We start from the raw sequence: 27829 nt of genomic DNA, 5'->3' as shown, positions 1-27829 counted from the left end.
CTGTTCCATATGGCGGGCACTCATCACCTGTAGCTACCAAGTGCTAACATGTCTGATGAACGAAATTTTTAATACTATTTTAGTTAGAGTTTAAACTTAGTCACATGTGACTAGTGTCTACTATATTTGACAGCACAGTTCTAAATAGTAGTAATAGTTTTCAACCCTAAGGTGATTTTATGTACTAACCACTGGAGTCTGGGAATAAGCCTTGCAAATCTACTTCTGATAGTTACAGAATCAAGTATTTGGACATGACTTCAGAATACCTGCCACCACAAAACTGTGTAGCCCCATTTTGAGAATGAGGTATTTCTTGCCTGACTTGTCTTTCTGGGGATTTTCAAAGATCTACAGTGACCAGATTTAAGTGCACTTCTTTCCATTGCTAGGAAGTCAGGGAATCAAAGTCCAACAACTTTTCAAGGATATTTATGGAGTACTCAAGCATTAAGAAACCTCAAGGATAAAATAACCGGAAATATAAATACACATATTTAGAATGCAACACGAGACAGTATGATTGACTGTACAATTTGGTTCATCTTTTAACTGAAAAGTTTATTGGTCATCTGAAAATGTGTACAAGTTAAAACACGAACACTTTATATTATTCATTTCTAGCATTTGATGAAAAAACACCACCAAGTACTGCTCTAGGCCTGGACTGGGCTTATATTTCCAAATTTTTAAATGGCATTACAGTATATGAAATGACTCTTATTTCTTTGTTCTTTAATTGCCATAAGTATAGCTTAATGTGGCTGAAGCAAAAATGCAGGTATGAATTATAATGAGAACCAATATGTATTTGGAAACAAGGCCACATAAGCTTGGCTGGTGCTTCTGGCCATTTCATTGTTTGGGCTTCAAAAATAAAGATTTGTAAATATTTCCCACCATGCGTCATCCACATGCATTCTCTCCGTTCTTGTATAAAACTGATGCCTACGTTTGGCATTTAGGAATGCACTTAAATGGGCTCTGAAGTAAGAAAAGCATTTCATGGGATGAAGGAACCAGGTCAAAAGTGAAAAAGCTAGAAGTTTACATTTTAAAACTCAGCACACATTTCCAGGTAAAACTGATTTAAACCTCTGTCCAGAGATTTTCATTTTATCCATATGATTTAAAATGTCTACAAGAACTGGAGCCCCTTAAATCCAGTCAACAAATTTCAGACATTTTGTTTCTTAAGAATTTCTTTTTTTAACAATCTCAACACAAAATTTTAAAACGAAACAAATTTTCTCTAGAAAGGATTTTTAGCATAACGAAGGGGTATGTTTTTTCAGAGTGTATGAAGCCCACTCTTCTCTTGATAATCTTCATAGAAACGTCTCAGTGACTCGGGAATTCTGGGCGTCACAGTGCTCAAGGCTTGAGTGAAATGTTTTTTCCTGATGCATTTGGCTTTAATGTCTTCTTCTAGCGCCAGAAGGGCGGCCTCTCTACAGACGGCGATGACCTGAGGGGAGAGAGAAGGCAATCAATATTGGTTTTTAGAAATGTAGCATTTCGGTGTAACTTCTGCAATTACAAGCACATTGCTAAACCTATTCCACTTAAATTTTCAAAAGGATAAAAAGTAATTACCTTCATTCCCAAACTACACATAAGTACTCAGAACCAGGAGCAGCAACATATACAAGATAACGGCACTTGCTTACAACTGTAAAGGTGGAACAGACCGGCAGGCACATATGTCGCACGCAGGACTAGGAAGGATGAGTGTGTACGTGTGGCGGGGGGCAGGGAAGGAGGCACTACAGCGAGGTCCGGCTCATCAGCACACCTGGCCATGCACAGAATCGCCACATTCCTTTCAGCCTTTGATGTATTACCAACACGTAAAAGCATTTCTTTATGTGCATCTCTTTAATGAGTTCTTAAATCTTGGGAATATCAGATCGAGTTGTCTCCGTTTACTTTGGAGAGCTGCGTAGAACAGAAAAGTGAATTCTGTTTACTCAGCGAGGGAAGCTGAAAGAATGGCAGAGAATGGGGGGGCAGGGTAGGGGGAGCGAGGGCAGAGTGGGCGGTGGGGAACCGGAAGGGAGGCAGGTTCAAGTCTTGAATCCTGAAATGTGTTTTTAAGCTCTCTGGTCTTCAGACAGCGGAAGCAGGCTGATGGCAGTGTCATTCTAAAGACACATTACTGTGGTGAAAGGAGCTTGTGGGATGAAAAGAGATATTGTGATTTTCAGGGCAACAGGGAAAACAGTGATTGATATTGACTGTGCCCTTCTATCGGTAAATGAAAGGGCCAGCTGAAACGCATTTGTCCAGCCATTCAGCATATTTTCTCTGTTTGTTCACTTATTGAAAAGGGCTCCTCTGCTTATGCTGGGCTAATGGCTGCCAAAGCAATTCAGTCCCTTTTTAGGGGATTTAGCAGCATGTTTTTAGGAAGCTTTCAAAAAAACATGCATAGATTTAGGTGGCTTTGTCAAATTACGACAATGAAACTGTTAGTTCTGGGCTTCATTAATGAGCACTGAAGTTGACTGTCAAGGTTCTGCATGTTAATGCTTTTCCAGAAAGAGTGGCTACCAACTTGAGGGAAAACACAAAACTTCAGGGATTAGTAAAACAACTTCATCACATACGCTGGTGCAAAGAGTTATTTTGAAAATAAGATATGATAAATAATAAGCACGGTAAAAGAGTGTGGAATGGCAGCATGGTAACCTAGCAATCCAATGGTCCCACTATGCGCCAAAGAGACCTGGGGTACCTCCTTGAAGGGCCGTGAAGGGACCAAGTGGGAAGAGCCTCAACCCTCCTACCCTCCTTCTGAGCAGCATTTCCTCATCCGGGTAAGAATGTGAAGCAATGACTGTGAGGCTAAAAAGTCTGAAGAAGATCCAGAGGGGAGGAGGCAGAAAGGACTGAATTTTCTGCTGGCGGCAGAGTCCAGCCCTCTGACAGTACAGGAACGGTGCCACTGCCTTGCTCCCTCTCAAGCTAAGTGGAGTAGAGAAGCCATCACTCTGGGCAATGCCATGTCTTGCACACTTCAGAACTCAGACTTAGCTCACTGAGCACTGGGCCCAGTACATCATGGCTACGAACATTTACTCAATACTTGCCACGTGTGCCAGACAACTACTCATGACTGTGCTGACTGCTATGTGACTAGTGGCTCTGGTTTTGTACAATGCAGTGACCAGCTAATGTGAAGTCTTGATGGGAGCCTGGCAAATGGAGTGGCCAGATGAGCTCGTGTAGGGTAGTGGTGGTGGGTAGGGAGTAGGGTGGTGGGGAGGTTGGTTGAGTTGAGGAAAGAAGAGGTGACGGAAAGGCTGCCTGGAGCCTCTCAAAGTTCCTGGAATTTGGTTCACAGAGCTACTTGGTAGGTGGTTAATTCTGCCGGCACATGTGAGAAAGTGAACCAACAGTCTAATAGGCTTCCTCTCAATACACAGAAATAGAACTGGAAGAAATTACTATATTCCTGCAATCCCTGGATTCTCAGGTAGTCTGACGTGTCAAGGTAGAGCAGGAGGGTAGTGACAGGTCATTGAGGCCTCAAAGGCTGTCTTTGGGGTCCGCTCCCCTGAGTAATTGCTCTTTGCAGGTAAGCCTTTCTTCTTCCATATCTGCATCTATAGATTTTTCTCTAAGCAGTAAGTTGCATTTTGCCCTTATGTGGTAGCTTCCACGGCAGTGACAGAGGGGCCTAGATGGTGAGATGTGGTCAGAGCAATCACAGCCACTTGAAAGCTGGATGTTTGTAATTTGGGGCCTCTAGTGTATGTTAACATTTAAGAAATTCCCTATAATATTTAGTACTGGCCTAATCCTTACTTAACAATTCCATCCAACCTGGAGATCTACAAATCTGTGAGATACAGAAAACTTGGATGGAGTTTTGATGAGAGTGCTGAGAATTGTTCAGATTAGATGCAGATGACCTTTAGAACCTTTGAGACAGTGACAAGGGAAACAGCGAGGACCTCCCAGGAAGGTGTCCTCCTGGGTTTGAAGTTGTTTGCACTTCCAGGGTAGAAGAAGGACTGCCTGAACGCAACACTTCACTTTGATAAATGTCACCCTGCTTCTTTTTATTTACAAGGACTCCCGAAGAACCAGTCAATTAGGCAGTCCTTTCCGCCACTTTTATTTTCCTACTAGAGGCCTAGTGCACAAAATCGTGCGTGTGTAGGGTCCCTAGGCCTAGCCTGCGATCAGAGCCATGTCCGCTGCTCCATGAAGCTGCTCGCTGATGCCCCGCAAGTCTAGTCCCCAGTCCCGCTCTGCTGCCACCCAGCCCAATTCCCGTGGTTCCCCGTTGGCCATCCAGCGATGGGAGCCCTGTGGGCTAGGGGGAGGGACCAAGAGGTGGTCAATGCACCTCATAGAGACTGGTCAATAGGCTGTTCTGGTCGTGACGCCTGGCCTTTTATTATTATAGATCATATTTGCTTAGCAATACACAACCAGTAACTGAGAGGAAATAGTACACTACTCATAACCAGTCATGCTTTCATCAATCAACACCTACTGAATAGCTCCTCTGTGTAACATCTAGGTGAGGCCAGGTGTAGCATCTAGAGATGTCCAAGACACAGTACCTGTCTTCTGATGCTCCCAAACCAGGAAGTGTAGACAGCAGTTAACTGCTGTGTGGCAAAAGCAAAGTGCTTTGGTGGGGAGAGAAGGAAGAAATTAATGACAGGCATCTCTAAAGCTCTCACCTACTTCCCAAGAAGCTGATGCACAAGCAGAGGACAGAGCAAGGTCCTAAAGTGCCTTTGTTTTTATTTGCCCCATGAAAAGGCTTCTTAGTAAAAATTCCAAAAGGAAAAGCCTTAATGGTATTGCTGATTCTTCTCCCCTGACCCAACGAAGAAGACAGGTTGAAAAACAGGAGTATTCTTGGGTTCTGTTGGCTCCGGGGTCACGGTTTTGGTAGGAGTGCCTAGACACTGTGCTTCCGAAGGAAGGTGCAGCTTTCCTGCTTGCTCCCATGGCCCATGCCAGCATTCCCCTTGCGCTATTAGTGTCTTACAGAAGAAGTATTTCTGATCAAATACTAGTAAGTTTCAGGTAATTGTGTTTATACTGTTTCCCATGAAGCACGGTAGACTTTTAAAGATTTTGTGAAGCCTAGTAATGATGATCTGCTGAATTTTCTTTAATCTAGTGTTTCCCACAGAACTTCCCCCCACCCCCCCCGCCCTGTTCTTGGCAGAAAAATCTATAAATGGCCATTGTTAGAGTTATTGGGGATTTTCAGCACAGACTCTGAGAGGTGCTAACCCCCACCAAACAACTCAGCCAAGGCACAATGTGGCTCTTGCCTATCTCACACTTTTTACTTTTGCTCTCCCTTATTCCAGAACAGAGAGAAGAGGGAAAGGGCTGAGCAAAAGATAGAGAACCAATCTGTTTAATGAGGTCAAAGGGCAGTGGCCATAGCATACACTTGTACTTGGAGATATAAACAGTTAGTATGTATTTGTTGAATTGAACCCAACAATTCTTTAATTAAAAACAAGTTTTCAAAAAGTGTGTGCTACATGCATCTTTCTCATATCGGGCCCGTATCCTGTAATATTTTCACTTACGTTTCACATGACCTAGATTTTGTCAGTTCTACTGAGGCTTTTGGAATGATAAAGTCAGTAACAAAAATTGCTTCACACTGTGATGTATGTTCATCTTCAGCAATGTTTCATCTGGGGCACTACTGGGACCCTAGTTCGTCCCTAGAATACAAATGAGGACTTCTGGCAGGAATGCCTGTGTTAGTCTGAGAGAAGCTTCCTTGGGTATCAGAATTTGTTACACAGGACAGAACGTTTTTGCTATATTGTCATGGGGAAAAAGTGCATTGTAATTGAGAAAGATTCCCGAAAACGTGCCAACAATGCAGTAATATGTATATTGGTTAGAGGACTGAAATGGAAGCTTTTTAAAAAAAATTTGTGCAAATGGTGATCTACTCTCCCACTTGATGAAAGTAATCTGGTTCCCATTAGTTGCTGAGGAATTTTCTTTTCTGTATTAAGCTTTGAAAACGCAGGGTCTTTTCTGGTAAATTTGCTAATACATCTCTGAGAACGAATACTATAGAAACTGAGTAAAAGGACCTCCAATTTAAACTAGGACCTCCGCCGAAACCGGTTTGGCTCAGTGGATAGAGCGTTGGCCTGCGGACTTAAGGGTTCCGGGTTCGATTCCGGTCAGGGGCACGTACCTTGGTTGCGGGCACATCCCCCGTAGGAGTTGTGCAGGAGGCAGCTGATCGATGTTTCTCTCTCATCGATGTTTCTAACTCTCTATCCCTCTCCCTTCCTCTCTGTAAAATATCAATAAAATATATTTAAAAAAAAAAATAAAAAAAAATAAACTAGGACCTCCTCACTACTTTCTAAAGCTTGTAAGAGAACCTAACGAGATGAGTATATGTATATGTATATACCTCTCTAAGAGGCTACCGACACCACACGGCTCCCCTTCCGCTGGCATCATACTCAAAAGCAGATGGGGTCGGGGACTCCATGGTGAGGGGCTTCAGCTGAATTTCCCCCAGGAGGGCACAGAAGAACCTCACTGAGAAGATGTAGCTGAATCGACAAATTGGAATCACGGGTTGTCTGGAATATCAAACTAACCTGTTTACAAAGAAAACGTGAGACATTTGAGCACCTTACTTCTCTGGCAAAAAGGGCTTTGGAAGCTTTCCACTCACCCTTCACCATCTTGTCCTCTTCCCCACAGGCTGCAGGCTAGATCATTTAAATAAATAGGGTGCCTTTGCCCGTAGGCTGTAAAAGCAACATGTTTTGGCTGGCTCTGTAAAGCTAAGGGTTATGTTGTGTTCTGTTTCATTTTGACCAAAATATTGATACCCAAACTTAAAAAAATATGTATGTGCCTTGCTGCAAAGGTGAAAATACTATGTTTGGGGGAAATAACAAAGGAGACAAAAGACTAACAGTGGCCCAAGGTCTCGCGGTCAGAGCTAGATTAAGACATGTTGTTTCTGTGGCCATGACACCCATTTATTTGGTGCCAATGTGTCACCAATTCTCTTTCCATTTGTTCAGCAGTAATAATAGACCTATCACATTTCTGAAAAATAACATAAGTAATAGAAATCCTCAAAAGAAAGTCACTGAAGGAAAGAGTAAGTGACTGTTTTCAGTGATGCAAGGACCCAGGAGGCTGGATTTCATGCTGGGCTGACCCTCTGAGAAAGCAGTGCCTGTAGGACACCATTCAGCAGTAACTGGATTACGGGACAGCCACACTCATGAGGGTGGGAGCAGCTTCCCAGGAGGAGGAGGCTCTTGACCACTGAACCTTGGGAAATCTAATTACCTCACTTTTAAATGCAAAAGTGCAAAAGAGGCAATTGTGCTGAATTCTGAATGCCACAAAGAGTAAGAACAATGTCTTATTTCACTGAAGAAAAAAAATGAAACCTCTTGTACATAGTCTACGGTTCTTCCCCATCCACAAGACAAGGAGAGTTGAAACACGTGGGCCAGCTTAGTAACACAGAAGCAGGCTCACTACAAACATGGAAATCCGTACTCTTTCTAAACAGGCAGCAACCGTTTTTTAAAACGATGTGATAAAGAACAGTAGTTAAGCCCTAACCATTTTGGCTCAGTGGATAGAGCATCGGCCTGCGGACTGAAAGGTCCCAGGTTCGATTATGGTCAAGGGCATGTACCTTGGTTGCGGGCACATCCCCAGTAGGAGGTGTGCAGGAGGCAGCTGATCGATGTTTCTCTCTCATCGATGTTTCTAACTCTCTATCCCTCTCTTTTCCTCTCTGTAAAAAATCAATTTTATATATATATATATATATATATATATATATATATATATATATATATATAAAGAACAGTAGTCAAGGCAAAGACTGTTTACCAAAAACTAATCAACAGGCAGGAAGACCTGCAAGTGTTGGGCAGTGTTTTGAGCACTTATCCTGTGTGTGGCTACCTGCCCGTGTCCTCAATGTCAAGGACACAACCTTCTCTGGTGCACTGAGACTTTCTTTCCCATTTCCAGTCAAGGCCTGGGTAGTAAGTGCACTTTTCTCCTGACTGTGAACAGACTGGGACAATGGCACCTGAGAGTGGAGAGGATGTAGGCCTGCAGACTGGGGGCCTGGAGGCTTCCAACAGGGACACTGCAGTTCTGCCCAATCCTTCAGCACTAAGCTCCTCATTCTGAGATGAACTGCACCCTCCAGGCAGGGTGGAGGGTAACAAAGTTCTGAAAGTGGCTTAAAGCAGCAGGGGAAGCCTAGCTTAGTTATATCACCCCCCCCCACCCCCCCACCCCCCCACCCCGCTCACCCCCAGAGGCTGTGGAGAGCAGGATTCATGTTCCTCTCCAATCAGCACACCAGGGCTGCTGAGAGGTCCACAGGAATGACAAGTGCACACTATGGAGTCTATGTGCACAGGACATGGTCAGCACAGACGGTGAACGACATAGGAGAGTGTTAGATGTGGAAGACTGAGCTGGAGGGGAGAGCGGCCAGCCATCCTCGGGTGCGTGCGCTATGTGCCGTGGGTGCACGCAGAGGCAGAGCTGCCCTCCCCGCCTGCTCCTGCTGTCTGGCGGGAGGAAAGTGCCTCCAGTGAGGCCTAAATGTGCTTTTCAGCCTCTTTGTATTTCAAGTGCACTAAATAGCTTTAAAGAATCTACCAAAAGAAATGGGCTGCAGTGCTTGAAAAAGTCTTAGGTATTTTCAAGACAGCGGTTTTGTTCAAAGCGTCCTCTGTCTGGAACACCTGTGACCTGTTGAGCCTAATTGGGCTGCAGCTGGCCAGGACATTATGTGCCAGCTGCCCACGGCCCCGCCTTTCTTTTCACTTTCCCAGCCTGCTACCTCCTTCCCTGTGTGGGGTGGATTAGAAGCCAGGGAAGAGTGGTATCCTGCTGTTCCAGAATAGCCTGCACTGGAGGTGCTTGGGAAGGAGGCTACCTGGGAGATTAGCTGCTCATTCTCCTGGGCCCATTGAGACCTGCTCAGAGGTGGCTGAATGGTGACAGAAGGAAGCCGTAGACGCTGAGAGCCACAGTGCGGCAGATGAAGTCCAACTGTCCCAGGCAGGAACCACGAGGGTGCCCAAACTACCCAGAAAGCAGCTCTGAGGGAAAATGCGGGCCAGAGAAGGGAGTTCTGGGCACAGCAGGGGAACAAGAAGCCCTTACTTAAAATCCTTTAAAATGCCACCTCCCGGAAAACTTTTAAGTCATGAGGCTAGAATTGAGGATTTGGGAGGACGGGAGGACATATTTAAGAAATTACCTAAGTATTGCTCTTGGGCTACAAACATTCCCTTGGATTGTCTGCAAAATAAGATGATGATGATGAATCCTTCTAGGATTATGTTAGGGTCACACTGTCTAGGATGCTATACACAGTACTGAGTCTAAAGAAAATAAGAATTTCTGTAAAGACACATTCAAAGGCTAATGGCAGTAAAGAAGAGGGGGAAAACCCTTGGTTGCTTACTTTTCACTGATTTAAAGTTATTTTGAGGCCACTAAAGATATAGCTGAGGTATATGAACATCCTGTGCATAACTCTTCATTATTATGGCATGGAGAAGCCCATAATAATTTTTACTTTTTAAAATTTACAAATGCATCGATCATTCCATAGAGCTCTGGGGCTGGAAAAATCAGGAGTTTTTATTCTTATTGTTTCTAGAACCATCTACACCTTTGGGAATTTTAAATGTTTCTAACATTAACTGAACCATAATAAAATAGAAAGTAGTATTTTTAGTTTAGAAAAGAACTGGAATGGGAATGAAGAGGATGGGAACCAGGGCAAGGAAGGAGAGGGATAAGAAGGAAGAACAGATGCTGAGAACCCCCTATTCATTCGTAATTCTAGAAATCTTTAAGACAACTAGCAAATTCTGGGCCCTGGGGATATAGTAGCCAGGTCCCTTTCCTGGAGCAAGGTGTGTGAAGTCCTGGCTAATCCATTTATTTCCTCTCCAGGTTCATAGTGAAGGTTTCACTGGGAGGCACAGCCTGAGGCAACTTCATTACTGCCCCTCCCCCTCCCAAGCCTGACTGCTTAGGGTCACTTGTTTTATGGTCTTGGCAGCCACTTGTACTATTCGCTCACATCACAGCTGTCAGGATGTAGAGCTATTTGTGGTACATGTCTATTTCCCTCACTAGACTAGGAGTTCCTCCAGCCTTGGCATTGCTCTCCTCCCCCAAACATACCAGGTTAGCATGTCCCTTGACCTTTGGGAGTCCACAAAACTGTCCCCTGCTGAGGTCTTCTATGAACTGAAATATAAACTAGTTTTTGCTTTAAAAAAATATGTATGTGTGTGTGTATATATATATATATACACACTCAGCTCCTGCTGTGATAACTAACTGCAGCCAAGACCACTGTCTACTACCGACTGAAAAAGCAAACATGTCTGGGGCACAATGGGTCATTCTAAATAAAGAGGTGTATTTGTGAGCCCTTGAGGAACTAATGACCAAGCTATGACCAGAAGTTACTGGAGTCATGGGAGAGGCAGCAACTTGGATAAAAGCACTTAGGAAGGGGAGAGCTCGAGGCTAGCCCCCAGGCAAAGAGAGAAGAGCAGCGTGGACATGTTCTTGGGAGAGGAGACCAAGCAAAGTCCTAGCTGCTCTAGGATTCCTCTCCAAGTCTGCGGGGTGGTGGGGGCTGGGGAGGTGGTGGCTGCCAGAGGTGAGGCATTAAAACATGTTGTTTTATGAATTTAGTGTAGCCTAAGTGTACAGTGTTTGTAAAGAATAAAGTCATGTACAGTAATGTCCTAGGCTGAAACCGGTTTGGCTCAGTGGATAGAGCGTCGGCCTGCGGACTGAAGGGTCCCGGGTTTGATTCCGGTCAAGGGCATGTACCTTGGTTGTGGGCACATCCCCAGTGGGAGGTGTGCAGGAGGCAGCTGATCAATGTTTCTCTCTCATCGATGTTTCTAGCTCTCTATGCCTCTCCCTTCCTCTCTGTAAAATATCAATAAAATATATTGAAAAAAAAAAAGTAATGTCCTAGGCCTTCACATTCTCTCACCACTCACTCTCTACTCACCCAGAGCAACTTTCAGTCCTGCAGGCTCCATTCATGGCTAAGTGCCTTATACAGTTTTTAGCTTTTATACTGTATTATTACCACCCCTTTTCTATCTTTAGGCATGTTTGGATACACAAATACTTACTACTGTGTTGTACAGTAACACGCTGTACAACAGGCTTGTAATCAAGGAACAAAGGCTATACCATACAGCCTAGGTGTGTAGTGGGCTGTACCATCCAGGTTTGTGTAAGTGCCTCTATGATGTTCACACAATGACAGAATCACCTAATGATGCATTTCTCAGAACTGTCCCCATAGTTAAGTGGCACGTGACTGTACTTCATTCTGGGAGTGCTCAAAGAACCCAGCATCCCAAACTAGACAAGATCCAAAGATGTGAGTAAATCAAGCACAAGAGAAAATGATGCAATCAAGAGACTGGGTAAACAAGGGATGTAGGAGGCTGGCTGTCATCAATGTAACACAGCATAGTGTTTTACAGCAAACATTTTTTGTATAAATAGGAAGAGGACATGCTAAAATAATAAAAATACAGTATAGTGAATACATAAAGGAATAATAGTCATTTATTATCATTAGCAAATATTATGTACTGTACATAATTGTATGTGCTGTACTTTTATAGGACTGGCAGCACAGGTTTATTTATACCAGCGTCACCACAAACACGTGAGTAAATGTGTTGCAATGGCTGCAATGCTACTAGGCAATAGCAATTTTCAGCTCCACTATAACCTTATGAGACCACCATCGTATGTGTGGTCTGTTGTTGACAAAATGTCGTTATGCAGCAATGACTATATTTGGGGTTTGCACATAATGCAGTACCTTTACACCTAGAGTTTTCTTTGGGGAGGGGAGTATAATCAACATATAACATTATATTAGTTTTAGATTTATAGCATAATTATTCGATATATGTATACAGGGTGGGGCAAAAGTAGGTTTATAGTTGTGTGTGAAACTTTATTCTTGTATTATTATTATTATTGTATTATTTCCCATACAAATGGTAAACCTACTTTTGCCCCACCCTGTATATTGTGAAATGATCATCACAATATAATATCCATCACCACACACAGTTACAATTGTTTTTCTTGTGATGATTACTTGTAAGATCTATTCTCTTAGCAACTTTCAGATATACTCCCCATTATTTTATGTTTGCACCTTTTGACCCCCTGTACCCATTCCACCCACGCTACTCCCAGCTCATTACAGAATGAGCCCCTTTCTCCTTTCTCATTCTCCAAGCAGCTGCAGGCTGGTCCAGCCTGGTCAGCAGCCTTGCTTCTTACATCTAAAATCATTTTAAAGAGTATGTCATGGTGTTAATGCCTATCTGTGTTAAATAGAAAAAAATGACTAGACAATTTGTAGCTAGCTAGGGGGCATCAGAAGATGAGAAATATGGAGTATGCTTCTAGCACATGACATAGAGTGAGTACACAATATAATTATTTATCTTACTCTTATTTTAAGGATGTCATTCTCATTGACAACAGTATTGCAATAAAAGAAAGCTCTTCTCCCCTAGAAATGGATTTATATTAAGTGATATCACCATCAAATAAAATATTCTAGGACAACCAGGATATACTCATATTTCTTCTTTATTTTTCCCTTCTGACTGATAATACTTATGTTGCTTATAAGCCATTTGTTAGAAGCTAACATTATATTACTTTGCTTTAAATTCAGTGTCTTATTTGTTACATAAACTGAATGCTATTTCAAGTAGTACTTCACCAGTTTTGTGTACTTATTGACCATACTAGTGGCCTGGTGCATGGATTCGTGCACATTGAACGGAAAATAATTAGAAGAAATATTTTAATATTGCTATTTGCATTTTCTCCCTCAGTGCCTGGGAGCCGGGTGGCCCCGTCCCCTACCGCCACCGCTGGTTGCAGTCTGCGGGGCGATTGGGGCCCCTGCTCGCATCTGCCTTGGCCTGGCACCACCCGCTCACCTGCTCCACCATCCCACCACGGTCCTGCTCTCACTGGGGCCCATCAGGGCCAGCAGCGCCTCCACTGCTGCCTGCTGCCAGCCCCGCATCGCCGATGCCCGCCATGTTCCGCACTTCCCCTGGTGATAAGTGCGTGTCATAGCAAGTGGTCGAACTCCCGGTCAACCGCCTGCCTGAGGGGATAATTTGCATGTTAGGCTTTTATTATATAGGAAAATAAAGATTCTTAACCTAGGGTCCATGAATAACTAGATGGATCTAAGAATATATTGAAACTCATGAAAACTTATTTTTCTAGAGATGGTTCAAAGCTTTCATCATATTCTAAAAAGGAACCATAACCCCCAAATGGTTAATAAACACTGCACTATAGTAACTATATTTCAAACCGTAAATCCTATGAATGCTTCATAATAATATCTATATTCCCCTCTCCAGATGACTTAAGCCAGAATGCAACTTGTCTAGAATTAGCCCAGTACAGGAGTTACACAATGGGGCTGATCACAGTTAAAGGCAGGTAGTTTTTGCTTTCTTAGACCTTCCTCTTGTACCCTAGGGAAATTCAACAGCTGTCCCTAAGTATAACTACATGCTATTGAGATCTTTATTGACACGAAGAAGAACCCAAGACCTATATCCTATTTCATTTATTGGGGGGAGGGGGAGGCGGGGGCGGGGGGAGAAGCTATGGTAATAAGACACTAAGACTGCAAATTCCAACACACTAGTAAGGAATGCAAAAGTTCCTAAGATAAGATTAGAATTTACAAGTGGTGCGGATTAAATGTGTGTGATTTCAGTTAACTCGTGAGTTTTTAAATTTAAGTGCATGTTGGTTTGTCAGGTGGTTGTTGTTTTTTTTTAATTGATTTCAGAGAGGGAGGGAGGAAGAGAGGGAGAGAGAGAGAGAGAGAGAGAGAGAGAGAGAGAGAGAGAGAGAGAGAGAGAAACATCAATGATGAGAGAGAATCCTTGATCAGCTGCCTCCTGCACACCCGCTACTGGGGATCAAACCTGCAACCCAGGCAGGTGCCCTGACCGGGAATCGAACCTGGGACCCTTCAGTCCACAGGCCAATGCTCTATCCACTGAGCCAAACCAGCTAGGGCATGGTTTGTCAGTTTTGATGTTTGAAAATAACATTATATATGAGGTATTCAGAAACTGAGGAACTTATTTCCTTATCTGCAAAATTATATGGTATGTTGCTTATAAGGAGTGATACACACTTTGAGCTTTATTCCCTGGGTGTTCATTGAAAAGGGAAAAAAGGAAATCTCTAATTTTACTAATTTGAAAGCCAATAGTGAGATACAGCTCTTGCCTTTTAACAATAAAAAGATATGTGATACAACTTAAATTACAAATACTTGTAAAAGTCCATCATTGACAGGACAATCGTTTTCATTAGTTATTCTTAGGCCAGGTCAGGGTGGAGAATAAGGATGATTCAGCTTATGAAAGCTTTAACCCAAACATGCATTTGTTTTTCTTTTCTGATCATTAAGTCCAACCCTTACTTAATGACTATAAAACCTAAACATTTCTTTTTAACTACTATTACCCAAACTCCTTTGCAAGAACTATAATGGGAGAACAAGATTTGTGTCAAGTTCAGCAATTAAAAAAAGCCAGAAAGTCTCCTAAGGAAAGATGGAAAAGTGTCTACTTGTAAAAACTAAATTGAAAATGATGACAAAAGCCATAAGAACAATCTGCAGATATCAAAAGGGTTGCAGAAAAAGAGTTGATGAAACCACTTGTTGATAATGAAGAAATCATGTTTTAAAAAATTTTTAATCTAAAAGGTGTATTAAATTATCACTTGGTGGGATTGGTTTGGCATCAGAAATGCAGCTGTTGATATATTTAAAGAGCTAATGGTGCCTGGCCAGTGTTGCTCAGTGGTTGAGCGTTGTTGACCTAGGAACCAGGAGGTCCTTGTTCAATTCCCAGTCAGGGCACATGCCCGGTTGCAGGCGGCTTGATCCTCAGTGTGGGGTGTGCAGGAGGCAGCCAACCAATGATTCTCTCTCATCATTGATGTTTCTATCTCTCTCCCTCTCCCTTCTTCTCTGAAATCAATAAAAATATATTAAAAAATAAAGTGTCTGATTTCTTAAAAAAAAAAAAAGAGCTAATGGTAAACTTTTAAAGCATAGGTTATCCATCTAGTTTTTAAAATCTAAAGACGAAAAATTGAGTGAATTTAAGTGTGTATAGTTAGTAAATATTAGGACTGAACCCACACATTTTACTTCATTTAAAAATAGGTTTCTAACCATTAAAAAAAAAAAAAGGTGGGGGTTGGGGGGAGGTGGAGAGGACATCATTGGAAAGAGTCCAGTAGGTATTTCTAACTGAACAGAAAATTTATTTCAGAGATGAGTTAACTGGACATAAGGGAATTCTACAATGGAAACTATTTTGCAATCTTAGTCTATGTATTTTCTACCAAGAATTATCAAATATACATACAGAAGCACCCTAAACTGTTGAAATGGGGAGAAAATTGCAGTAAGTGCCAAGAATTTCCTCTGAAGGGCCATGCTTTCTCTTTTGGAAACCTAGTCACTAATCTTCAGATGTTCTACACCTTGGTGACAAGCACCTCCAAGTTTTAGCATGCAGGCATCCAACTGGAAAGAAAACTACACCACCTTTCACATGGTGTGTTCAGGCGTCTTCTGTGCACATTTTGCAATTAACTGAAGAGTGTGAGCCATGAGAAACTCTGAATTACTTTACAGGTCCATCTGCTCTCCCCAACAACTCTGCTCTCTTTGGGGGGAAAAAACACAAAATCTACATTTATATGTATGTATATGTGTATATACACACTCATTTGCAGAAGCAATGTAAGTTCACAAGAATGGCACGAGTCTAAGCACTATACTAAACTACATTACCATCAGTAGTACTGAAGCCCACTATTTATGAATCTTTCAAAAGTTAACTGGGCTGTTACGATCCCATCACTGGGATCACAGAGCTGTGCTTTTACCAAAGAATTCTGTAATAAAATGAGATTTTACATGCTGAAACAAAATATTTTAAAACATCTTTCTGCTGATTGCTCATTTTGGTAATATCTGTGGAATTAAAACCCACACACACATACACAAATATTCCCATAGAAGTTTTGGGTTAACCTCAAAATTATTAAATTTTTATATCAATCTTTTAATGAACACTATTGATTTAGTTTCTTTAGGAGGAAAACCAAGTTCTGAAAAGACATTAAGGTGCGCGGCCATCCTGGGAAGTGAGGAGCCTTGGGAGGGCTGGAAGTGGAGTTGATATGAGGCAGGCCTGGGTTGGCTGGTTGGGGGAACGAGAAAATATAAAAAAGGCCCTTTTCCCTTTTCTATATAGACAAAGCTTTGTTGCTTACACACTGCTTCCTCTCAAATACTGTTTTGGCAACATATTATCTCAAAATGTTCTGTAGAAAAGGTGCCACTTTGGAACCTGTGCCCAGTGGGGCAAGTGCCCCTGTGCTCCCTTGCCAGCCACACTTCTGGCATGTACCCAGCCGGCTGCTGTGGAGCCAGTTGGTTCTAGCTGCCACTTTCTTGGGCTGTACTGCTCATTAGAGTCCAGATAACTTTTGGCCTGTAGAACTGGTTTCTAGGCCACAGGTATCCAAATACGAGAAGGATGAAAAACCTCAAGGTCATCAGTCAAGTTCTCTCAACTGATTATGGAATCTATAGGAAAACTTAAAGCTGTTCATTCTGGATGATGATTCCAGTACAGGTCATGGTCAAAGTTTGAAGTTATCTTTGTATGAAATTCATTTTCTTTCAAGGCAACTGGAGCAGTCTCAATGAACATCGGAAGAGAAAGCAAATAAAAATTCAACTGTTTTGTGTGGGGGACGGGTCATAAATAGCTAATAGACTACAAAGCTAACGTCTAGAGCTATTTAGTTTGGAAGTTTGTGGAAATTTTATTTGGAGACAGTCCCTAAATTCAATTAAAGTTGTGCATGTAACTGGAAGTGTGTGTTGGCAAGGTGGAAGGAGGGGCAGACTGCAATGGATGGCATTCCAAGTGGGGAGAGCTCTGACTCCATGCTACCAGGCTAAGTGGCTGGATGATTTGAAGTGTCTTTCTGTAAAGCTGCCCAATTCGTACTCAGGAGAATAGAGAGGGGAGAGAGACAAGATTGACATCTTTAGAAAATATTTAGGGGAAGAATATTATCTCCCCTCCCCCCCATCTCATTACATTATTGTTTTTAACTAGAGAAAATTCAAACATACATAATAGTAGAGAGAGTAATTTACAGTGAACGCCGTTCACCTGGTTCCCAGCTGTAACAATGATAAACACAAGGCGAACCTGGTTTTATCTATATTGTAATCCTCACCACCAACAATGCACTGAACTTTTTGAAGCAAATCCCAGAATCATAATATTTAATCCATAAATATTTCAACATATAGCTATAAAAGAATGCTTTTTTAAAAAGCATATCATTATCCCACTTAAAAATAGCAATTTCTTAATATTATCAATATTTCGTCAGTCTTAAAATTTTGCCAATTATTCATAATTGTATTTCACAGACAATTTGTCCAAACTGGAATCAAGATCTACACATTGAATTTAATTAATATGTCTCAAATCTAAAGGATATCTCCTTCTTTTCCCTTACAATTTATATTGAAGAAGCTGGATCATACATCCTGTCTCGTTTCCACATTCTTTATTTTCCAACAGCGTCCCTGTGGTATGATTTAACATATTCCTCTGTCTGCTGCATTTCCTGTACACACATACTAAGACCTAAAGGCTTGAGCAGAGTCAGGTTGGATTTTTTGGAACAAATACTTCACAGGTGATATAAAGATACATATGTCTGGCTACACTTCTTTTTATGGTTAGTAGTCACTTATAACTGCCCAAGTCCTTTTACTTCATTAAGGGTTGCAAAGTGGTGCTATCCTATTTCTGTCATTCCTTCTTCATTTATTGGCTGGAATATATTTATTCATTTGTTTTTTGGCGGGGAAGCTTTCCACAGCCTATTGCCATCTTTTAAGATAAATGTTGGCATACTATTCACACTTTTCTTTACCTTGCCTTTTCACTTAACAATTGAAAATCACTTAATAGGTTGTAGAGAGCTATTTCTCATTCCTTTTACAGTTGCATAGTTTATTCAACCAGGTCCTCAGTAATGGGCATTTGAGTGGTTTCCAGTCCTTTGTTTCCTTTTAAGACTTATTTATATGTCAATCAGTCTAAAGGCAGTCAAGTAGGACAAGTCAAATTCCAGCAAAAAAAGAAAGAACCTGGGAAGATGCTCCTACTCACTTTAGCATGGATATAATTCTAGGAATATTGCTTCTCCCATCTTCACACATTCTAAATTTTAGAAAAGGTGAGTGTTAGAAATCCTATTTTCTGGGTCCTTTTGCCTGTTCTTCCCGTTTTTCACATTGCTCTGCCTTTCAAGACCTCAGCCTCTGACAGCTCCAGTCACAGCTACAGAATGACCTGGCTTTTTACTGAAGCCTGGCATCTGGAGCTGACTCCCACTGTCACCACCTCCAGTGCCTCCGCTGCTGCCAATAACCTGCTGCAGGTAAAGGAATGGCAGTGCTCTCGGGGCTACTAGCGGGACCAAGGTCAGCTCAGATTCAGCTCCTGAGCTGTCAGGAGCGGTATCATGGGCTGGGGAAGTGAGGATAGGGAAAGGAAATTCAGGACTCCTTATTTATCCTGGTAATTCAATTCAAACCAGTATGGTTCTCCTGCATCAATTTTTCACATACATGGTAATGTGCTTCTAATTCTCAGAGGATCACACACATCCACAGACAATTCTAATGTAGATGTAGTGTTCTTGGCCCCTGGTTTCTAGTCTTTACCTATGTATGACCTCTCAAAGAATGAACCTACTCTCAGGTCTTCAAATACACTCCTATATACCTTTGTTACATTCATCTTCATCTCAGGCATCTCTCTAGGAACCTACAGCGCAAAGTGTCCAACACCCGACGAGCCATCTTGACCTGAAAACTGCCTGCCCCACTAACTCATCCTCAGTGATACACCTTTCTCCATCATCCAGGCTCAAACTCTGGTAACACATCCCTTTTCTGTTGTCTCATACCATTTAATCTGACCATGTCTCCTGTTTTCTATATTGATTTACCTGGAGTCATGTGAAACTCAGAAATGACATTTCTATCCTAAAGGGTCAGGTGGAGGGGATTCCCTAGCAACTGTGCTTGGTTCTTGGCTGCACCCTGGGGAAAAACCTGAGATGAAACCCTGTTGGCCTGCTGGTCAAGAGTGTAGATGTGTGAGATACACTGAATATGTGCAAAGCACATACCTAGGAAAACCAAGACCCCAAAGGCCAGGACAAATCATCCCTGATGGATAAGTGGAGTTGATTTCGTGAGCCTGAGCCCTCTTAGGAGAGAGAGCGATCACATGTGAGAGGGGCTTAAACCACATCCTGGCAGCAGTACTGAGGGGCTGGGTGTGAGAGCCAAAGGAATGAAGGTGCTGTGAAAAGTTGTTCCAGCCCTCCTGGGGAAGGAAGGGTTACAACTGTTGAGGCTCTACAAGCAGAACCAGAACCTGTGCTGCAGGACAGGTTTTTGTTCAATAAAAAGAACAGGAATAATTTAGCAGTTGGCCAAATATGGATTTAGCTCTAGAGACAGTGAATAAATGACCTTATGACAGGATTTTATTCAAACACTGTAAAGACAGTTTTTGTTTACATAGCAGGACAGAACTTTCAATATGCTACCCGCTCCCTTTACTTGTCCCTGCACACTCACTTCTCCTTCCTGCTTCAATGGGTTCCTAAGATGCATCCTATTTATGCACTGGACTCCATTCCTTTTTCCCTACATCAAGATTTGCTGCTGTATGTATCCCCCACATAGGATCATCTTTTCCCACCAGCAGAAAAATATGCCGTAATGTCTCATCTTAAAAACACAATCTCTCCCTTGTCACAAATCCATCACCAGCAGAACTCCTGGAAGAGCCGTATTTATCTGCCTTTCCTACTTGGACTCAAATTCACTCAGTGAAACTCAGACCCTACACAGAACTGCTCTGTCAAGTTCATAACTCAGGGAGGGTGGGTGGGTTTGGAAGAGATTAACCAAAGGAAAAAAATATATATATATGCATTACTTATGGACACAGACAATAGGGTGGTGAAGGCCTGTGATGAGGCAGGAACCAGGTGGAGGGGACAATTGGGGGCATCTATAATACTCTCAACAATAAAGATTTAAAAAAAAATCATAATACAATGGTCAGCCCTCAGTTGAATTGGCCCATCAGCAGCATTTGGTACCAATCACACCTCCCACTTTATCCAAGTGGACAAAACACCCCACATTCTCTTCACACCAGCTTCCTGGCTGTTCTGAAATATGAAAAGCTCAGTTGTGTTTAGAGCATCTGTGTTGTTGTTCTCTCTTCTGGAATGCTCTTCCCTTAGGTAAGCATCTGCATAGCTCATTGGTCTTCGGTCTTTACTCAGATGTCACCTTTTCAGTGAGGTTTCCCCAGTCACTTTACTAAAACCTGGTGTCTTCTCCCCATAAACCCTTTCTTGCTTTCCTGCGTTGCACCCCCATCCCCATCCCACTGCTATCTAATAGATGACATTGCAATTTATTTTGTTGGTGGTCTGTTTCCTCTCACAAAAATGAAGCTCCACAATGAGCACTGACTTGTTTACTTTGTTCACTAACATCCGCCAGTGCCTAGAACCTTACTTGGCACACATTAGGTAATAAATATATGGTGAATGAATGAATGAGAACAATGAAGAAAGAAGGGGAACAAATGAAGACAATAAGATCTGATATTGGACTTACATTAACTAAAGTTAGGACTTCAGACCTAATAATGTGGTTTTGACCAAATGTGGAACTTATAGCTATATTGCACTTTATATCATATATACTGTGTAGGCAGATTGTTCCAACTTACAAAAACTAAAACACTTTTCTCCCACAGGCTGTAGAACCACTGAGCTTTACACGCCTGTCCTAGAATCAGTCCAGCCAGCATTGATGCCTAGTGATTTGAAGTGTGCTCTTGGCTGGCCTTCCACAAAAATGTGGCTGCACTAAGTACCTATACCTAGTAACCAAATAAAAATTGTAGAGATTAAGTAGAGATCAGTGCTAAATGGAATCCTATCTAATAAAGAGGGAATATGCTAACTGATTGTCACGCCATAATGGTCAAGATGGCTGTGCCCACAGTGGAGGCCAGAGTTCCCGTAATGAGCCTTAATGAGCAATCAGCAAGGGCCTGAGGCTGTGCCCCCCGCCTGGTGGGGCTTGACAGGGGACCTCAGGCCGCATCCCCCCCCCCCCCCCCCCGCCTCACGGGGCTTGATGGGGGACCTCAAGGTGTGCCTCCTGCTCTGGCCATGGCCGGGGGACCTCAGGCCATGCCCCCCGCCCTGGTGGGGCTTGATGGGGGTGGGGCCGACTGTGTCTGGATCTAGCCCAATGGGGGTGGGGCCAGCTGGGTCTGGGTCTCGAGAGATTTCCAGGCACACGTGTGTGGGCGGGGACTTGACTCTGGTTCCCCTGGCGCACCCCAGACTCTGACAGGAGGAAGATTTTCATATTCATTTTACTAATTTTCTTTTATCTCTGACACTTCTATTATAGAGAAAGGGCAAATAGCAATATTAAAATATTTCCTCTAATTAATTCCCTTTTAATGTGCACGAATTTTGTGCACCGGGTCACTAGTGTTAAATAAAGCTCTCAGCTGTGATATTATTTCATATTTCTAAGTGGCTGAAAATAATTCCTGAAAGTATTTAAAGTGTGAATTCAGTCTGTCTTGCCCCCCCACCCCACCCCGCCCTGCCACGCAGCCTCCTGAGCACCCTTTTCCAGGGCTCACCACAGAGCTGTCCCCAGCTCTGAGAACCCCACCAACACGGAGCTCAGCAACTGCTGCTCAGAAAGGCTTGCTGACAGCTAACTGCCTGGCCAGGGGACATCCTGGGGACTGCATGTGCATTGACACTGTTCCCATGGCCCCTCAATGGCCACTGGCAGGTCAAACTCACCAGTGGCAGCGTTCCCATCACATAAGCTCAGACCAGTCAGAGCTCAGCTCTTCGCTATTTTCCTGCAAAACTACCAGCAGGACATCATCCACATTCCTGGTCCCCCAAATGACAAGTCTGTGACAGGGCACTGTAACCAGCATTAAGTGTGATTTGTGAAGAAGTGACACTTCTGAGAAGCAGACAATCTGCTTTCTAGAACTATATATTCAGAGACAGAAAGTAAGAACTTTATAAGAAAAAACATTATGCAAAAAAAATTACTACTTAAGCCAAAAAACTTTGCAGTTGACTTTGATTTCATACATTAGAAAGTATAAAATCAAAAGCAAGACAGATACATTTTAATATAAGCACTTTAAGTATATATTAATTTGTCATTTTGTTTTAAATACTTTACTACTGGTAGCATTTATATACCTAATAAGAATTACTTCAGGCTATTTAGATCTAAATATATAGCTCCTTAATTCATTAAGGAATTAAAATGCAATCATTTATAAGGCTAGTTTCGTGTGACAAAATAGAACAATGACTTTCTAGTAGGCGAACATAGGAATGAAATACTAAGATGTGGCTACAAACAGACGAGCTCTGAATCATGAGAACACTGAACCCTGTGTTTCCTGTAAGGGAAGGAAGGGCTGTTTACTCAGGCAACCCACTCAGGAAAACTGAGGCACAGGTCATTGTTCCATGCTTTTGGGGAGCAGGGGACTTAAAGACACTTCTAGGGGGCCTAGAATTCAGAAGGGGAAATAAGACAACTATATCAGAGGTTATTTAGAAAGGGAAGTGAAGCAACTAACCTATGAGAAAAAACATGCTGGTGTGGAAGGCAACACTGATGACGATGACAACAGTTACCAGCACCATTGCCACAGATGATGCCCCAGTGCCCCAGACTTTCCACATCTGATTTATCCAAAGGTCCAACCCACTTCCCCCATGATCCATAAATTAACAAAGTGAAGTAAGAACTTAGGCAAATCTACCCAACATCTTGCAAATGGATAAGGGGTGGGTCCAGAAGTAAACCCATAGCTGCCGACTCTTCTACTCTGGGTGCTCAGAAACATTACAGAGTATTTCTTTTAAGAATGGCTTTAAGGGAAAAAATGGCAGTGGAATAGACAGATGTGTTCCGAGCCTTGTCCCGGAGTAGAAAGAAAGAACAGCTGAGGGTCGCACGCGGAGTGTTTGTTGGCAAGTTAAGGGTCAGCTAAACTCCAGAAGAAGTTGGGGGACTGCTAGATGGGGTTCCCCTGACCTGGAAGCCCCCACTGCGGCTGGGTCCCCTCCTGGAGCTACGGGCTCCGACAAGGAGTTTGCGCCATCTTGAACGGTAAAGTGGAGCTTATTGGAAGCCTGAGAATCCACAACTGCGGCACCCACCGAACAGCTGCGAGCCCCAGAACACCGGTCCCCAGTTGGCGCAAACACACGGATTCAGAGGAGCTCTACACTCCACCACGGAAAGGTCAGATTTCGCCTGGGATAAGGTGAGGTCTCTGGTCCCGGCGGGAGAGAGGAACACGCGTTTTGTGGGAGCTGGAGGACCAGGGAAGTCTGTGCCTAGAAAAATATGTGGCTGTTGGGGCTGGCGTGATCCGTGAATGTGGAAGGGGGTCCTCAGAGCTGCTAACAGAAGGGATCTCTAAAAAGCAACCCATTTTGATCTGACGTGCAGGGACACCCTAAGAATTTCAAAGGTGTGCCGGCTGCTTAGACTTGCGCGCAGACCCATTGTTCGCACACTTGAGCTTTTTCCTCTTCAAATCCTTGCTTCTGATTACTAAGCCCAATACACAGGATCACCCAGTTGGGGACAACCTGGGAGACTGCAGGGGAAAGTTGTTTTTCTGGAACCTAGGGATCGGAGCGGGGAGTGACCATCGGAGAGCCAGCTCTGAGGCAGCCCACTCCCACAAACCGGTAGTGAGTGCCACAGGGAAAGAAGGCTCTAACACTGCCTAGAGAGGCCATAGATAGACCCGGAAGTCAATCCAGAAACACTGCCACCTAAGGGCTGAATCACAAATTGACTCTTGTGTAATCAAAAATAAAGGAATACGAGAAATTAAGACACACCGCCTGCTTAAAATCAGGACTGGCTTACAACACTGAAGAGCAGTGGAACGCAGGGAACTGCAATACTGTCCGGACTGAGAAACAGGCGTGCCAAACAGAACAACAGAGGAAGTGAATGACCTTCACTACTCCACATTTTTATTTTTTATTTTTTTATTTTCATTTTTTGCATCTTTTACTCAAGAAACTAATTTTTTTCCTCACTTGATTTTACCTTTTTAATTATTACATTTTTATTTTCAATCCGTATTATTACTACTGCTATTTTATCTTTTTTTATAAGTGACATTTTATTTTCTCTTCATTTTACTTTGGGTTTAGTGCTGTACATTCTATTTTCATCTTTCCTTTAGCATCGTTTTACTCTATCTCAACTCTACCTTTATGCCATCACTCTCTTCCTAACCTTCCCCTTTTCGGTGTCCTGTTTATCTTACCTCTTTCCTGCTTTAGATTTTCTCTATTCTTTCTGTTTACCCCCTGTTAAAATTTCACCCTACTTACATATCTAATCTCCAATCCCCTGCTCCAAGTGCATACACACATCTCTCTTCGCTGTCTTAACTATCCAAAAAATTGTTTTTCTCTCTGTCCTTTTGTTGTTGTTTGCTTGAATGTTGATTGTATCGAATTTTTATGCTTTTTTTGTGAGATTGTTTTGCTTATTCTTCTTTTGTTTATTTTTTTGTTTTGTGCTTCTGTTTTCCCTTGCCTCACTCAATATTAGTTGGTGTTGTAGTTTGTATTAATCCCCAGGTACTTGTTGCTGGCATTTGCTGGGATTAGAGATTGTTCTATTGGGAGTTTTATCCCCATATATATAGTTTGTTCCCATTTCTCTCTTAGTCTCTTTCTTGTCTCTCTTACTTTTTTTTTTTTTAAGATTAATATTTTATTTTATTTTAATAAATCTTTATTCAGATTATTACAGTTGTTTCTCCTTTTTCCCCCCATAGCTCCCCTCCACCCAGTTCCCACCCCACCTTCTGCCCTTACCTCCCCCACACTGTCCTCATCCATAGGTGTATGATTTTTGTCCAGTCTCTTCATGAACCCCCCATACCCCTTTCCCCCTGAGAATTATCAGTCCACTCCCTTTCTATGCCCCTGATTCTATTATATTCACCAGATTATTCTGTTCCTCAGGTTTTTAATTCACTTGATTTTTAGCTTCACTTGTTGATAGATATGTATTTGTTATTCATAATTTTTCTCTTTACTTTTTTCTTCTTTCTCTTCTTTAAGAATACCTTTCAGCATTTCATATAATACTGGTTTGGTGGTGATGAACTCCTTCAGCTTTTTCTTATCTGTGAAGCTCTTTATCTTCCCTTCAATTCTGAATGATAGCTTTGCTGGGTAGAGTAAGCTTGGTTGTAGGTTCTTGCTATTCATCACTTTGAAAATTTCTTGCCACTCCCGTCTGGCCTGCATAGTTTCTGTTGAGAAATCAGCTGACAGTCGTATGGGTGCTCCCTTGTAGGTAACTAACTGTTTTTCTCTTGCTGCTTTTAATATTCTCTCTTTGTCTTTTGCTCTTGGCATTTTAATTATGATGTGTCTTGGTGTGGTCCTCTTTGGATTCCTTTTGTTTGGGGTTCTGTGCGCTTCCTGGACTTGTAAGTCTATTTCTTTCACCACGTGGGGGAAGTTTTCGGTCATTATTTCTTCCAATAGGTTTTCAGTATCTTGCTCTCTCTCTTCTTCTGGCACCCCCATAATTCTGATGTTGGTACGCTTGAAGTTGTCCCAGAGTCTTCTTACACTATCTTCAACTTTTTGGATTTTTTTTTTTTGCTTTTTGCTTTTTCGGTTGAGTGTTTTTTGCTTCTTTGTATTTCAATTCCTTGACTTGATTTTTGTGTTCCTCTAGTCTGTTTTTGGGTCTCTGTATAATATTTTTTATTTCAGTCAGTGTATGTTTAATTTCTAGTTGGTCCTTTTTCATATCTTCGAGGGTCTCGTTATATTTATCGGCCTTTTCTAGGATATTCTTGAAAAGCCTTATAACCGTGGTTTTGAATTCTATATCCAGTCGTTTGTTTTCCTCCATTTCTTTCGTTTGTGATCTGATTCTTTGATGCCACATTTTCACTGCTTCCCTGAGTTGGTAAGGTAGATTTGTGTGCTAGGTTTCCAATATGGCCCAGTGGGTCTGCCTCCCCAGTTAACCTGAGGTGGGCACTCTTGGTGCACCCCTTTGTGGACTGTGTGTACAGCCTTGTTGTAATTAAGTCTTGATTGTTGTTGGTATCACTGGGAGGAACTGACCTCCAGGCCAGTTGGCTATAAGGATCAGTTGGGAGAAGTTCAGTGCTGGAGACAGCCTTATAGGATTAGACTTGCCAAATTGCAATAGCCTCTGTGCTCAGCTTGTATGGGGTGGAGTCTCAGTCTTGGCTTCCCGTCAGCCTTGCCCTTGCGCGCACGTGCACGCCTTCAGACCTCTGCCTTCCCCCGATCCCGAGTCTTCGCCCGAGACTCCAGACTCCCCCCACAAGAGCGTGGGTCCCCAGGGGCTCCCTGGAACTGGGGTTCACTGCAGTCAGAACTGGGGATCAGTGCAGTCAGGAGCCTCTGACTCCCTTCCACTAGGGAAAGCCTGTGGCAACCTCCGCAGCCTTTGTGCGCACTGGCACGCACGCGCCTTCAGACTTCAGCCTTCCCCATCTCCCGAGTCTCCGCCCAAGAGTCCAGATTCCCCCCACAAGAGCGTGGGTCCCCAGGGGCTCGCCCGGAACTGGGGTTCAGTGCAGTCAGAACTGGGGTTCAGTGCGGTCGGGGGCTTCCTTCCCCCTTCCGCCAGAGAAAGTCAGCCAGGCTCTCAGCCGCCCTTCCTCTCTGTGCGCACAAAGACCCTTTGCCGTACCTCCAATTCTCTGTGAGCTTTTCTCTTTACTTCTAGTTGTAGAATTTTCACTCAGCCAGCTTTCCTGTGGTTCTGGATGGTGTCCGTTCTGTCTTTTAGTTGTAGTTTTGAAATTGTTGTGCGAGGCAGCAGTTTAGGTGCTTACCTATGCTGCCATCTTGGTTTCTCCTTACTTTTTTTTTCCTTTTCCCAATTTCATTTTGACACTCCTTTTTTTTTTTTTCCTTTCTTTCATTTTACTCTTCTTCTTTCTCTCCTATCCCCTAATATGCCTTTCTCTGGTGGTCACCTTTATTGGAGGTTATTAATATCATAAATACATTTCTGTTCAGTGCCTTGTGTGATGTACCTGGTAGTGCTGTATTTTGTGCCTTTAAATCAACGCAGGAGAGAGAGAACTACGTAACCAGACATCCAGAGAAGAGAGACCATGGGGAGACAAAGAAACAGCCCACATATGAAAGAAAAGCAGACATCACCAGAAAAGGAAGTAAACGAAATGGAGGCAAGCAACCTTCCAGAGAAAGAATTCAGAGAAATGGTCATAAGGTGGCTGAGAAGAATGGAAGACAAATTTGACAATATGAGCAAGAACCAAGAGGAAATGAAGAAGAACCAAGAAGAAATGAAAAATGACATAGCTGCTGTAAATAACTCAATAGAAAGCATCCATAGTAGACTAGAAGAAGCAGAGGACTGCATCAGTGAGCTAGAAGACAAGGT

At 42.7% G+C, this 27829-nt stretch overlaps 1 protein-coding gene across 2 annotated transcripts in view; it reads right to left on the bottom strand.

The window, feature by feature from the left end:
• Positions 1 to 538: 538 nt before the first annotated feature.
• The window catches only part of AFG2A (AFG2 AAA ATPase homolog A), a 256818-nt gene continuing 229527 nt past the window's right edge, over positions 539 to 27829 (bottom strand). For both annotated transcript variants that reach the window (XM_080674407.1, XM_080674408.1), the window contains one exon: positions 539 to 1468. In XM_080674407.1, coding sequence (XP_080530533.1) covers positions 1292 to 1468 — 177 coding nt within the window. In that variant the 3' untranslated portion in view covers positions 539 to 1291. The remainder of the gene's footprint in view (positions 1469 to 27829) is intronic.

This window comes from Plecotus auritus (assembly GCF_963455305.1).
Source record: "Plecotus auritus genome assembly, chromosome: 6".
In the NCBI taxonomy this organism is placed as follows: Eukaryota; Metazoa; Chordata; class Mammalia; order Chiroptera; family Vespertilionidae; genus Plecotus; species Plecotus auritus.
The sequence above is the reverse complement of the archived record's forward strand: the minus strand, read 5'-3'. Positions and strand labels throughout refer to the sequence as shown.